At 40.2% G+C, this 15,467-nt stretch overlaps 1 protein-coding gene across 12 annotated transcripts in view; it reads left to right on the forward strand.

The window, feature by feature from the left end:
- ADAM22 (ADAM metallopeptidase domain 22) overlaps positions 1–15,467 on the forward strand; it is a 182,936-nt gene that overhangs the window by 131,680 nt on the left and 35,789 nt on the right. For all 12 annotated transcript variants that reach the window (XR_009555881.1, XR_009555882.1, XM_060248462.1 and 9 more), the window contains 10 exons: positions 1,200–1,299; positions 3,833–3,904; positions 6,780–6,872; positions 7,189–7,269; positions 7,459–7,509; positions 8,400–8,463; positions 9,942–10,047; positions 12,004–12,126; positions 12,517–12,685; positions 13,646–13,751. Coding sequence is in view for 10 of the 12 variants with exons in the window: in XM_060248462.1 (XP_060104445.1) it covers positions 1,200–1,299; positions 3,833–3,904; positions 6,780–6,872; positions 7,189–7,269; positions 7,459–7,509; positions 8,400–8,463; positions 9,942–10,047; positions 12,004–12,126; positions 12,517–12,685; positions 13,646–13,751 (965 nt within the window). In the remaining 2 variants the exon portion in view is untranslated. The remainder of the gene's footprint in view (positions 1–1,199; positions 1,300–3,832; positions 3,905–6,779; positions 6,873–7,188; positions 7,270–7,458; positions 7,510–8,399; positions 8,464–9,941; positions 10,048–12,003; positions 12,127–12,516; positions 12,686–13,645; positions 13,752–15,467) is intronic.

Here is a 15,467-nt window from a genome sequence, read left to right on the forward strand (position 1 = left end):
GCATAGCCTTTTTGGGTGGTCAGTATGTGAAGCTGTCTTATTGTGAATCTGACTTATCAGCGTCAGCCAGTATTCTCTACTCTAATGAGTGGCAGTTGTCCAGGATCTTAGATTTAGGTCTTTCAAATAACCCACTCCCTGGTCTTTTTTAAGTGGATGGCATCTCCACTTAAAAAAGACCAGGGAGTGGGTTATTTGAAAGAACCTGGGACCTCTTGTATGTAAAACAGATGTTCTACCACTCAGCCATAGCCACCTTCTTCCTTTTTTCCCAGCAGAAAAGCTGGCTGGACCCAATCCTATGCTTTGATGGCTGCTAATCATGGTGGCTAAATACTAATTACAAACAATGTGGGGGGGGGAGGGAAGCCTGAAGCAACTGGCTATTGGAAACAAGATAATAGACCAAGCACACCTGCAGGGCACTTCTGCAAAATTCCTTTTCATTGGTTCAGTAAGCTTCTGAGTGGCTTTTCTTGTCTGATGAAGACAACAGTTTGTCCAAGAATTCATCTGTACTTCTTCCAGTTCTGTTTGACTAATATGTAACAATAATCAATATAGCAGGCTTCATTTTGCATGTTGTTTAAGAGCAGCTTAGATTATACTGGGCCTGTTTTTCATTGAAACTTTGAAAAGTGATCAGTGGCCAATACTCCCTCTAAGTTATGTAGTCTTGTGAGCAAAAAGTCTACTTTTTCAGTATGAAAACATGCCATGCTCTTCCAGGCTAATTCCCCTCCTTAACCATAGTCTTAGCTGTATCCAGCCCTCATGCTAATATTCTGCTGTGAGTCATGATTTTTCTCATGTGAGCTGTAGTCGTGTTTTGCTTTGGTGACATTTAAATTGAGATATGTGCCATCTGTATTCTGTGAACATTCATATGGGTTTTTACATGTGAGGGATCCTCATCCTATTCCTTTTAATTTTGCAATATTCTCGAGTCACGACTGACCCAGATAATCTGCCAGTTGAAATAATGGAAGCTAGACATGGTAAACAAGTTTAGATTACTTAGGATATTACCCCTAAAATGCAGTGTCATTTTGGTTACAGTGCTCTTCCTGTGTTTAATTTATATGAAAACAGCTGAACAAAATCACTTTTCTGTGGAACCTCTTTCAGTTCTAAGCCTACCACATTTATGAATTCAAATAGCCAATCAACCAATAATAAAGTTCTTTCTTCGTTAACAGCTACTTCCTTCCATCCAAGTTCTCCAAATGTGATGTTGAGGAGTATCATGAATTTTTAAATAATGGAGGTGGATCCTGCCTTTTCAATAAGCCTTCCAAGGTAATATAATTTGACTCAGAGAAAGGTAGCATTCTGTTGCTCTGTTCAGATCACTGTCGTGGTTATTGTCTTGAAATGCTTGCTCATAAAAAAAGTATGAGGTAGTACAGAACAACTGTTGCCTGCTACCCAGGCCTCAGATTCAGTGGGAGCTCACAGGAACACAGCTCCTGAACCTTTCTGAGAGTTCCACCTCATCCTTCTGAGAGTTCCACCTCCTTGTCCATTGAATAGTATGTGCAGCTGCATAACTATCCTTGGAGGAGCTCCACCACCCATTTTTCTACAAAATGACTGCTATCATTTCCCAGTTATATTAAATAAGCCAAATGTATTATGCTTTGTCTTAGCTTCCCGCTGCCTGGCAGGCATACTTTTAAGATTGCTGATTAATTTGTCTTCATTATGCTAAATTGCTTGGACACCTTAGAGACTGCCAGGTTCCTGTGTTCCGTTGCAATCTGTTGATCTGTGAAGAATATGCTCTTAATTATTCTGTTGGTATGCAAACATGTATCATGAAGTTGCACAGAACTGTCCTTGGTTGCCTTTGTTGGAGGGAGAGAGGGAGTGTGTGTATATAATGTAAACACACTCAAACATATATAAATTGTTTGAACTAAAAAAAGTGATGAAGTTTCATGGAATGTTCTGTTTTGCTTAAAGCTTTGGCTAAATTCCTACATCAGTAGTACTTTTTTGGCAGAATTCAGAGAGAAGTAGACCTACAGCTTCTTCCTCCTAGGACATTGTCACTTGCACATATATAAACAATACTGCCAAAGTATGCCCACTTAGACCTGTACACAAAAAGTGACCTGGGATACAAAACAACCCCAGAAATATACTGAATTTGACATTTGGGATGGCTTTTTTTCCCTGGTCATATAATACATTTGGGGTAAAGGTAAATATCCAATGAGTTTCCCCCCAGAACACTGCTCTAGAAAACCAGATGGAAGGATACAGCCCCTTCTTATAATCCTCACCTTATCTGCCTCACCACAAAGACAGATATTCCTAGTGTTTAAAACTATCCATGACTTAAAAAAATTCATAATTTTCATGTTGTTATCAGTGCAGTTATCTTTCACCTGATGTAACTGCGTTTTCAGGCTCTGGGACTTTGTTGTCGTAAAACACATTTTTATGGGATATATTTCTTCCTCAAGATGCAGTAGAATTTGACCTGAGGTTAAAATATACCCCAGTATACAGTTTTTTTTAAAGTTTGTGTTAGACATGATTGAGTCTGGACACGAATTCCCTGCAACTAAAAAAGACTGATAATGGCACACAGAAAGTCATTTTCCTTGGCCTTCTTTTTAAAGTGCTCTTGGTCCTAATCACCAAAATGTTTTTGGCCTGTGCAACTTTTACAATAGTGGCTTGGGGATTTCTGGGAGGAGAACTTTCGAAACAATAGAGGAGGCAGGGTAGGAAAGCACATCAAATGTAAGTGTGCTTCTTGGAATCCTGGTCATGGAAGACATGTCCTCAGGCAGCTGATTTAAATTTAATTTTTATTGCTTATTAGATAGAGCATTTTAAAACAAAGGAATGCAATGAGTCATTTTGACAACGTTGTGCTTGCTGACACATAAGGCTGATTCTCCTTGGCAAAATTTGTTATTTACATTTTTAAAGTGTTGAGTTGAGGGCAGTGCTGGATCTCTGTGTGTTTTCTTTAAACAGCTAGTGGCAGATGGGGAGGATAGTTAAATCCTCTTTATTAAGTGATTCCTGCAGGTTTACAGCTATCTGTTCTTAAGTAAAAAAAACACCAGACCCTTTGCTTTTCAGTAGTCGTGCATAGCTGCATTATAAATTATGCTGTATAGACTATGTTTAGCATTGCAGGATGGATTATGAACATTCAGATTTTTTTCTTACGCAGTACTGAAATATACCCTGACCTAGATGGCCCAGGCTAGTATGATCTCATCAGATCTCAGAAACTAAGCAGGATTGGCCTTGGTTAGTACTTGGATGGGAGACTCCCAAGGAAATCCAGGGTTGCTATGCAGAGGTAGGCAATGGCAAACCACCTCTGAATGTCCCTTGCCTTGAAAACCCTATGGAGAGCAGCATAAATTTGGCTGCCACTTGATGGCATTTCCTATCAATTTGCCACTGAAATATAGAAAGTGAAACTTTTGCAACTGAAACATTAAGACCTCTTTTAATTTTGCTTCTTTCCCAGCATACACATGAATATAGCTTAAGATGGAAAAGCATGTTATTTTTTAAAGTAAATATTGTAAAAGGAATATGTTTGTTAAACCTTACAGACTGATAATGATACATTATAAATGTCTCAATAGGGATAATAATAGTCTTTCTAAAGGAACAAAACCCACTAAATCTTGCTTAACACAGAAAAGAAGATTCAGTTTATCGTGTATATATTATCACATATATATTTGTGCAGTGTGGCTATTAATGAGGAAAATGAATCTCTGACTTTCAAGTAAATTTTAAAGTATTTTCACATTTGTAAATATTTTCCCCACTGCTTCCTTTTCTACTGCAGCTTCTTGATCCTCCGGTATGTGGCAATGGTTTTGTTGAAGCCGGTGAAGAGTGTGATTGTGGGATTCCCACAGTAAGTCCTCCAATGCATAGTTACAGGAGCAGCTCTTCTAGATGGGTGCAGAAATCTTCACTTCCGAATTAGATTAGTTAAGATATAAGGAATCCTATATGGGGAAATCTTGCCTTAACTCGTGTTGCTTTCTTTCTAACTACATTGTGTAATGATCAAGACATGTGTATTATGTACACATGTGCAGTGGAGCTGGTGGATTTTCCCTGTTCATGCTTTTAATGTAGAATGCATAAAAGAGAAAAATGTACTGTAGTACAGTAAGTCTTGTCTGTCTTTCTATGGAATTCTAAGAGCTTAATATCTATACTGTGTGGCTGGAAAGTAAAATGAGGATCTGGCTTCTTACTTCATTTGGGAGATCTGGCTTCCTTCTTCATTAGTGGCAACATTAAATTTTCATCAGAAGGGAAACAAAGCCAAAAATGACAAATGCTGCTCCTTGTCCTATCAGAGAACACTGATTCAACCAGTTCTGTGCCCCTCCTGTGTCATGGTCATGCAACACAGCCTCCTTCCTTTCAGTAAATCAGATTAATACATGATTATAATAATAGTTGTTAAATACTTGGCTTTTCGCAAAGTGACCAAAACTTTCTTTTGGACCCCCCCCCCCACCCTCTTGCCACCCCTTAAAGGTCACTCCCCTGTCCACATTGAAGTAATTCCACACATACACAAACATTCCTAACGGTCACAGCTTGCAATGCCAGTGTCAGTGAGTTCTACAATGCATTCTGTACACTCAACATGCTCCCTCATGTTATGATATAGTGCAGTGGTGGCAATGCTGGCTGGTGCTGATGGGAGTTGTAGGCAAAAAACATCTGGAGAGCTACTATTGGCCACCCCTGATATAGTGTGACTCTTTTCCGTTTTTGACAGTGGCTGATAACACAGCAGAGAATCCCCTAGTGCTTGGTGTATGGAAAATGGGGCTTGGCACCTGCTTGTCAAGTTTCAAAAATCAGTCTGGTCAGTTTCAACATCGGGTTTCCCCCTTTATGTGTTTTTTTTTCTGTTTCCTTTGATTCCTTAGATTAATGTTAAAACGCATACACAAAACCTGAACCATGAGGATTGAATAATTTAAAAAAAAAAAACCACCCTTGGATGCCACCCCCGCATGTCACAAGTGATGTTCCACCCTGATTTAGAAAAGTGCATTTTAAAAATTGTAGCTGCAGAATAAATACACCAGAGGAAAAAGAATGGTGCATAAGGTAGGCACGGAATCTGAAGGCTTATTGCTCTGAAAATCTGCAGTAAGATGTGCATGTGTCATGGGCCAATGGCTTATTGGGCCACACTTCAAGCAGCTGCTGAAACTCCCCTAAATTCAAGAAATTTGTGAGGTGGTGTTAATGGGAAGATCAACACACATTCACACAGGTATTTATTTGTAGAAAAGAGCAAGAATCCAGTAGTACCTTAAAGACCGACAAAATTTGTGGCAGGATATGAGATTTGTGAGATGCTGCTCACTTCTTCAGTGACTCTGCTGTTTTTGTACCGCTACAGACAGGCCAACATGGCTACCTGTCTTGATCTACAGATTATTTATTTTAAAAAATTATATCTTGCCTTTTTGTCTTCCTCAGGATCACCAGGGTATCTGATTAAAAACATAAATAATAAAATACATCTTAAACCATTAAAACGAAACAAAAAACCCAAATGAAAATAGTTAAAACCAAGAAAAAATACATATAACAAAAAATAAAAATAAAAGGAACAATTAAAATATAGGGCAGGAAGGGAGGGATCACTTAGGAAACTCCAGAGGAAACACCATTGTCTTCTCTCTGGGTAGCTCTCCCTGTCTCATCACAGTGGATATTTAAAGTGGCTTTTCAGGTTGCATCTAGGGTATTCAATCTCCAGAGAGTCGAGCAAGAGGCTTTTAAAGAGTCTCATGCTGAGCCCTCTGGTTCTTGCCCTTCAGCTTGCACCCTGGCACAAGTCATTTCCTTATTCAATAAACACAGGGCTTTTTTTGTAGCAGGAACTCCTTTGCATATTAGGCCACACCCGCCTGATGTATCCAATTCTCCAAGAGCTTAGAGGGCTCTTAGTACAGGACCTTTTGTAAGCTCTAGGAGGATTGGCTACATCAGGGGTGTGTGACCTAATATGCAAAGGAGCTCCTGCTAAAAAAAAAGTCCTAAACAAACACAATATATAATAAACTGCTAGCTATGTATCTAAGGGCCAAAATATACATTATGCATGACATGAGCTGGATCATCATGGGTGTCTGGCCAGTCTCTATCATGTATCCATGTGGGGACTAAGATTAAAACCTCTCCTCACTGCTCACTTTTTCAAACTCTGCAAGGGGGAAAGAGGGGCACCAGGCTCCCCCCAGAGTCATTTTAGCCATCAAGATATCAACAAGGGAGGTTTGTTGCCCCTTCCCTGGGCTCTTCGTGTCTATCCCCTAGCTTGGCTGTTTTCACTGTTGAAAACGGGGTAGTGGGGGAGCCTGAAGTCCCACCTTCCTTTTTGTAGTGTTTTGATACTTAGCAATGGAAAGGTTTTAAAAAGTTAGCTCCTGTGTGAATGAGTGATTGAGAATTGGATCAGTCCCTCATGACCGACTTGTGTCATGCTTAACACATATTTTGGCTGTAAGTAGCTTCCTATCTGTGCCCCTTCCTCTGTGCACATGCATTGCAGTGCACCAGGCCTTACCCAGGATGGAAGGGATGTCTGCCCTCTATTTACATTTGCAGCCCTTCCCTCTTCAATGCCTGATCCTCAAGTTACTCCTGCCTACAGTATTTTATTTATTTAATGTTTAGGGGAAGATATGGATGCTTTTCATGAAGTGTGCTTTCCAGTCTTCTGTTACAAAATTGCTTCTACTCCTCAGGAATGTGCTGCTGAAGGGGGTGATTGCTGTAGTAACTGTTCTTTAACGGCTACCTCCCAGTGCAGTGATGGACTTTGTTGTAAGAAATGTCAGGTATGTATTTAAGTGGCTTTTTATTTTATGTATTTAAGACCAGCTTGCCTGCTTTCATGAATATTAGCAAGTCTTGTTTATTTTCTAAAGGGTTTGTTTTAAGGGTTTAACAAAAACTCTTGAAAAGTTGTGTTTGGAGGGAGGACATCTTTGTTATTCCCAAGTCTGGAAGTTGAGCAGGAATTGCTAATCAAAACAAAAGGCAATGATAGCATCACATTAGTATTAGTTTAGCATTCCAGAAACAGTAATTGTATGCTTTTCTGAGTTGAACTGTTGACAAGGTATAGTTATGTCCTGATCTTTCTTTCCCCAGTTTGAGGAAAAGGGAGTTATGTGCAGAGAAGCAGTCAACGATTGTGATATTCCAGAACGTTGTACAGGATCTTCAAATCTGGTGAGGTTTCAAAACAAAAGAAACACAACATCTGAGCAATATAGGGTTGCATAAAACAAATTTTGGAGGAGGGAGGCTGTTTAAAAGCTGTTTGAAAGGCAACATTTGCATTAATTTTAGATATTAAAATACGTTAAAAACTCCTTCACTTTCCAACTCATCAAGTGGTTCCTTCCACTTTATCTCTAGTGCTCTCCAAATCTCCATAAAATGGATGGGTACTCATGTGATAATGATCAGGTAAGTGTGATTTCTTAAATTTGATTTTGTTTTTATTGTAACAATATACAACAAGCAAATCAAAGTGGGTCTGTTCATATAGTTGTAGAATCTGTTAAAAGGATTCAGATGAGGAACTGAAATGCCTGCTTTTAGATGTTTACTGCAGAATTTAGTTCCTGTTGTATAATCCTAGCTTTAAAAATTTTTTTAAAAGGTTTTGGGTTGGATCAAGCATTAGATTTCTGCTGGTGGGATGAGTTTCTCTGTTCCCTCCTTCTTCTACTAATCTCTGACTCAACCCGTTTGGTTTTCTGGAGGTGGTCCCTTAGGCCCCAGGAGCAGCATTTTGGGCTGCAGCGTGACGGGGGAGGTAATTTTGATCAGCAGGAATTATTGTTGAATCCAAATCCATATCCGTATACTTACAGGAGGAAAATAACAGGACTAAGCAATAAACAAATAAATAAATAAAGGAAAATAGCTTATTTATGTCTGCATTTGGAAATCCTACATTTTGCTGCTAGTGATGTAATCTGGGAATATACGAAACAACAGGGACATAGTGCAACAAGTGAATAAAACCAAAGAGCATTGTGTTTAGAATTGCTAGAGATGTTTACAGTAACAATTTACACCACTGCAACCTCATACAAATAAATGTAATTACTATCGTTTTGCCCTTAACACATAGTATAACATATAATCTACAATGAATGCAATCTACAGTGATGAAATTTGAAGCACAATGGTGTCTAAAACCTACTCACCATTTCTTGTAAAACTTCCCACATCTGTGTATTCCCCTAAAGCCTACTCTAGCAGAAAATATAACTGCTGTCTTTAGAAAATATTTCAAGCTGGTTTTTTATATGGAAAAAAAGTATGCCTTTTTGTTGCTTTCCCTTTAGGGCACTTGTTTTGGAGGACGTTGCAAAACAAGAGACAGACAGTGTAAATATATTTGGGGAGAACGTGAGTAAATACCCTTAAAGATTTTTTAGCTGATATCCCTTTAAAAGCCTGGTCCTTTGGCATCAGGGAAGATAGCATCTAGCATAAAAGATAGCATGACATGCCATGATGACCACTGATCATTCTGTGTGTGATCTTCTTTTTAAAATAATTTTAATGTGCTAAATAAGGAGGCTTTTTCATCAGCTTGTCCCTGTTTTGAAGCTACCACACTTCACACCTTGTTGTCAGAAATGTTCTGCCACAGTTTATTTTATTTATTTACTTATTTATATCCCACCTCTCTCCCCAGTGGAGGCCCAGGTTAAGCACATTGTTTTCTTCTCTCCTCTGTATTGTCATCACAACAACTTTATGAGATAGGCTAGGTGAAGAGTGTGTGACTGGCCCATCATCACCCTGAAGATAGAGTGTAGATTCAAACTAGGTTGCCCAGATCCTAATCTGACACTCTGGCCACAACACCACACTGTGGGGTCATGCCTCTTCTTTCATGCATCCTCTGGTCTTTTTTAAGACACAGAAGTCATGCAAGGCTACAAGAAACCTTTTGTAGGCTGGGATTCCATAGACCAGTGTTTTCCATTAGTAGGGTTGCGACCCGGTACCGGGCCACGGAAGCCTCCATACCGGGTCACAAGAAAAGCTAAAGCTAGCCCTGCCCCAGCAAAGCCTGAGCTCTGCTCTGCTTCCTTCCTTCCTTCCCCCGTCTCTCTGTTGTGCAGAGAAAAGCTAGGCTTGAAGACTGACACAGGCTGCAAAGTCTGAGCTCCGTTTGGTTTCCTTCCTTCCCCCATCTCTCTATTGTGCAGAGAAAAGCTAGGCTTGACGACTGACACAGGCTACAAAGCCTGATCTCTGTTTGGCTTCCTTCCTTCCCCCATCTCTGTGTTATGCAGAGAAAAACTAGCCTTGAAGAGTGACACAAGCAGGCTCCACCCTGAATTTTAGTGGGTCACGAAGGAGAAGTGTAAAAATAACCGGGCCACGAGAAAGAAAAGTTTGGGAAACCCTGCCATAGATGATTCAACAGCCAGTCATTCTACCTGAAGCACTGTAAATTCCTAAAAAGAAAACATCCATGAACTTGTGTGCTTTCATGAAGATGCAGTGCTTTATAAACTCTCCGTTATCTGGTTCACATCCTAATTCCCTTTTATTTCTCCCCATCCCTAAGGTTTGGGGCATTGCGTATACTTGAGTTGAAAGCCTTCAGGCAGGGATGTTCCTTTTAAAAAATTCTCTGTGAAGTGCTTAATTTATTTTGAAGGTAATATAAGTATTGAGTTGGATCCTAGGGATCCTTTCTGCTAGCAGAGGTGGAAAGCTCCAGGATAGATTCTCAGGATCAAACCCAATAAATTGTTCAGAACACTTAGAATATATTTTATAGTTTATGCTCTGGTTTCAGTTGTTGTGGTTACAGTTCCCTTTTAAAATAAATGTCACTAACTAAAGGAATGTACTTCTGTTCTTAGATGTGACAGCTGCTGACAAATATTGCTACGACAGACTGAATATAGAAGGGACTGAGAAAGGTAACTGTGGCAGAAACAGAGATACTTGGATACAGTGCGAAAATCAGTAAGTTAAACTATATTGAAAAGTCACTGATTCATTTTAGAATTGTTTTCCCCAAACATTGTAGATTATATAACACCCTTCTGCAAAGAACCAAGGGAGTCTCAAACCCAGGCTCCCACATTTGCAATGCCTAAAATACTCTCCTCCACAGTATCCAGCTGCATCTGTTTCTCTAGCCAATTTCATTACTGTTGTCCATCACCCTTACTCCTGGAGGCTGAGTTTGGAGTGAGATGTTATCAGGCCACATTTTGACATCTAAAAGCTGGCCTTTAGATGGGTTTCCTGTGCTCTGATGGGCCATAGCATAACACAACAACAAAAATCTCATATTCAAGACCTGTTTCAAAGGGTAACCATGTTGGTATGTAGTAGAATAGTTAGCTTTGAGTCCAGTAGCACCTTACAAGGGTTTCAGAGTATAAGCTTTCGAGATTTTTATCACTCTACGGAAGCTAATTTCGTGCCCCAAACAATTTCCCTCTGCTCTAATCAGGCTGATGACAATAAGCCTGAGACCTCTGCATCCTAAGTTCCTTCTTAACAACACCCCTCCCACCTTCTGACTAGGACAGGAGGATTCAGATCTCTATTTCTGCTCTGCTATGTCTAATGAAGGGAGCTTTGACACTCAAAAGCTTACACCCTGATGCCAGAACTCAGAAAATCAGAAATACAGATGAGTGCATAATGGCCCTGAAACTCTTGTAGGTATCTAAAGTGCTACTGGTAAAAGGTAAAGGTGCAAGCATCAGTCATTTTTGACTCTGGGGTGACATCGCATTGTGATGTTTTCATGGCAGATTTTTATGGAGTGATTTGCCATTGCCTTCCCCAGTCATCCATGCTTTCCCCCCAGCAAGCTGGGTACTCATTTTACTGACCTCGGAAGGATGGAAGGCTGAGTCAGCCTTGAGCTGGCTGCCTGAACCCAGCTTCCATCAAGATTGAACTCAGGTTGTGAGTAGAGTCTGGATTGCAGTACTGCGCCATGGGGCTCCTTTCAAAAAGTGCTGCTGGACTCAAATCTAAACATTCAGGGCCTTATTTCCACCTTCACTTGCAATGCTAGATGACTTCCACATGGTGAAAAAAACAAAAAAGCAAAGCACCAATCCCAGTTATCTAGGAAATTAACATGTGCTTTTATAGAAGATGTACAGAAAATAATTCTTCACACCAGAGGACTGGTGGTGCGACTGTAGATTAAGTGGGAGGAAGGCTTTTACTGCTGTTCTATTGTTTTTCTTTAAAAGCACTTTTAAAAAGGGTCTTCGAGGACTAAATGAGATGTGATGCTGGGAAATCTTTGAACATATCTTCCAAATGGGATTTTTGTTGTTGCATTGTTTTGGAAAAGGGAAATAGCTACTGTGTGGGTATGGTGTGGTGCAGGGAGAGTGTGGGTGTACTTCTCCCATGTGGTTTTACTGTCTGAAACTAACATTCCTCAGGTTGTTGTCAGGAAGGAAAGAGAGGAAAGGCAACATCGTCTTGTTGCCTATCTTGTGTTTCCTTTCAGAGTTACTGTGTGTATGCCAGAGGGTTAATGGTTGGTTTCATTTTACAACACTACAGTCATGGGTGTACTTTCTCCCTATGCTCTATTATCCCAAACTGAACAGGGAACCTGTGTATGGTTGGACTAGATGACCCTGGTGGTTTCTTCCAACTCTATGATTCTATGTTTCCCTTTAAAACACTATTAATTGATTTCCTTGTTTGCATTCACTTTGGTTCTGTGTATTTCCAAGGGTATTTTTGGGGGGGAACTGAGGGTCTACAGAGGTTGGATGCAGTTTACCTACTTCCTCACTCTTACGAACATAACTGTTTTCTATTAGACTAATCATATTGACTTTAACTGTGTAATCCACCTGAATCTCATTAAGAAAGACAGACTATAAATCATGTAAATAAATAAACAAATCAATGCCTGTCAAATATTCCTTATAGGGATGTACTTTGTGGCTATCTTCTGTGTTCCAACATCATCTCTAACATCCCAAGACTTGGTGAACTTGAAGGTGAAATTACATCATCATCTTTCCAAACTTTGGGAAAATCTTATAACTGCAGGTAAAGTTCAGTGTTAAAGCCTAGGTAACTGAGTACTATGGGATTATTGGGAGGTGGGGGTTGTACCCTACTAGCTTTCCCACTTAATCCTCCAGATTCCTTTCCTCACTGCAGTTCTGATTCCGTGTGATTTTTTGTTCATGTGGGCCCCATGATCCCTGCTTTAACCTTTCAGAAGTTAAACGCTGCCTTTCCTTCCTGTTTCTTCCCAGAATAGCTGGTAGGATACAACTTTTTGTGGCTAACACATATACTATGGGATGAAAACCAATTTGGCTATTGTCTAGTTTTATCACATTATGAATCGTGAAAGAGAGTAAAAAAAATATTTGGATAGTAGTAAAAAGGTGAACTTTATTTGCCAGTGAATTGTTTCTGTTTGTTTTGCAGTGGTGGTCATGTTAAACTAGAGGAGGATGGAGATCTTGGCTATGTAGAAGATGGGACGCCCTGTGGCCCTGACAGGATATGTTGGGAACACAAATGTCTTGCTGTGGATTCATTTAACTTCAGCTCCTGCCCAGGAAGCACAGGAAGCAACATTTGTTCAGGACATGGAGTATGCTTATTCTTTAGCATCTGAAGAGAAGCACACATTTCTGTTTCACTTAATGAATACCTTAATGTTTCTATTTATTCATTTAACTATTAAAGTTTACCCAGATGGGTCAGCTGTATAAGCTGACATTATTTTCTTTCTGAAAGAATTATAGACAAGGAGGCTACTTGGTCATGTGCTTAACTTTAAAAACACAAGTTTCCTACTGTAAAGCAATAGAACTGTTCCTGTGTTTCAATTCAGGGCAGTCATTGAAGCTCCTGCACATATTGGTCATCCCATTCCCTGGCATTTGTCCCTTTATTAATGACTGAAGAAACTTGTGCAGGTGGGGAAGCTCTCTATGTTCACTAGGTTTCTTTTCTGCAAGGAATTGCAGCGCTGAGGTGATAGAACTCCAGTTGGGGCTTTGCCAATTCAAAGTTTGCAGGAGGGCTTCTCCTCCCACAGTTACTGTATTGTACAGGCCTCTCTGAGAGGATGTCACACAGGGACCTCCTGAATGTAGATGACATTTTCTGTTGCATAGAAATTTTAGGGAAGAAGTGATCTGTGTGATCCTTATAAGTAATTCATTGTCTACCAGACTATAAGACAGTGGCTTTGAAAAGGGTAAGATGGGCATCCCAATTTCCATATGAATTCAGGAGTTTGCAATTCTTCCTGACCCTTCTAGGAATGCCTCTTGATGGGGACCAATAATCAGCATCACAACATGTCTGCTATCCATGGTGGAGATCTCAACATAGCAACAGTTTTTATACTTCCCAGCGTCATCTTGGACATCTTTAAACATCCATATTCTCTCTCTCTTTTGCTCCTCTGACTTTTGATTAGGAATTAATGTTGCAAACTGAGCCTGTGGAAACTCTAAAATAAAATAGCAAACTGTCTGTACCAGCAAAAATGCTTATGATGAGAAACATTCATGTTTTTAAAACAGGTTTTATCTTACTGTAGGTTTGCAGTAATGAAATACAGTGTATCTGTGATCCATTATGGGCAGGTGAAGACTGCAACACCAGCCTCGCAGAACAAAAAAATGGCAAAGATATTGCCCCTCCAGGTGAGATGTAGGTTGTGCAGCTATATTTGTATGCCTCTTTGAGTTCCATTGATGGGTGGGGGGGAGAAGCAAGATATACTTATTTTTGAATAAATAAATATTTCAATGAAATGCTTATAGGCATCTTTGTGATCTGACAATGATTCTTCACTTTCCATACTTTCCATACTGTAAAAACAACAGAGCTCTTTGTTAGTGTTAACGAATGTCTGTGCTTTAAGCAGTTGTAGGCTGTTGCTTCTGATGCAGTGGATTCTGGTTGATGTAATATGTGGTGGGCAAATAGCAGTTCCCCAAGTCCATTAAAAATGGTATATTCATTTGTTGTCCTAATAGGGCCCCTACTCAATTGCTGTTTGCAAAGAAAAATGCTTAGGAGCTCTGAACATTACATTCTTAGACTGTTGTATAGTTAACCCAACACAGCTGCCTTTATATTTTAGCATATTGAAAATAGAAGATGCATGGTTATGCAACACATATTTTTTGGGCCTCAGTGGCACTTGTAGACAGCTGGCTTCTTGCCTTTAGCCCTCCCTTGCTCTGCTTTGTTAGTTTAGAAACACTTTTTTCAAAGTTGGAGGTATTCTTTGCTCTGAATCCTGAAAAGTCTTGGAGGGTGTTGTAAGCATCAGAATCACCCAACTAAAGATAAAACCATACCCCAAGTTATTGGAATGAGGTAATCCCTGAGCCATGATTCATGCAGATGCAGAACAGGCAACTTTCACTGACCCTGGATAATTCTGCTGCTTGTCTGGTGGGCAGACCTACCGAGATGTACGGGGAAAGCTTGGGCAGTAGATTGATAAAAGAAATATGCAGTGAGAAGCTACCTCTTGAGTTTCCAAGAAACTTTAATTATTTCTTACGGAAAATTATGTATTGTTTTGCTATGTATGGTTTGGAAATTATTGCTATGGTGTAAATCATAATAATGAGAAACCCATAGATATTTCTGAATTAGTTAAGTATTTTAAACAGCTTTAATCTTCATCGTGGTCTCTGTGCAGTCCCACACATGGGTTTTCCGCCTGGAACGAACCCGACCTTGGAGAATTCAAAGCTAACCTAGGTGTTTATTTTGGCGCACATTCCCTCTCGGTCTGGGGACAGGCATCCACTGCGCATGCCTGGAGTGAGGGGAAGGTGTTCCACCCACCCAGTTTCTTCTTAACCGCCGTTTGGGATACACCTACCTCGTTGCGTTCCCTCAACTTCATTGAGTTTTTTCTTTATCTTACGACTTCTCTTCTTCTTCTTCACTACTTCACCAACTGGTATCGTTTTAAAAAAAAAGGACTTCTCTTCTTTACTATTTCCCTTCCCTCTCCCCCCCCCCCCGGGCGTATGGAAGGGGAAGACTCCCAAACAATCTTCAAAAAGTGCACCCGATGTGGGACCAAAATTCCCTCGACCGACGGACACTCTTTGTGCCTATTTTGTTTGGGGGAAACACACAGAACCGATACTTGTGTTCATTGTAGCCAGTTTGGGAACAGAAATAATCGTGCAGCCAGACTTAAAAGCCACCTTTTAGAGTCCTTGTTGTGGCCTGTAATGTCCCACGCTTCTGGGTCCCAGACTTGGCCACCTTCCCTAACTCTGCAAAGGGACGTGGTTCGACCGGCAGCTTCCGTGGCATCGGCTCCCAGTAAGCATAAGTCTGGAAAACACTCCAAGAAACCCGATGATTTCAAGAAAAAACATCGATTG

Source organism: Heteronotia binoei, chromosome 10, assembly GCF_032191835.1.
Source record: "Heteronotia binoei isolate CCM8104 ecotype False Entrance Well chromosome 10, APGP_CSIRO_Hbin_v1, whole genome shotgun sequence".
NCBI lineage: Eukaryota > Metazoa > Chordata > Lepidosauria > Squamata > Gekkonidae > Heteronotia > Heteronotia binoei.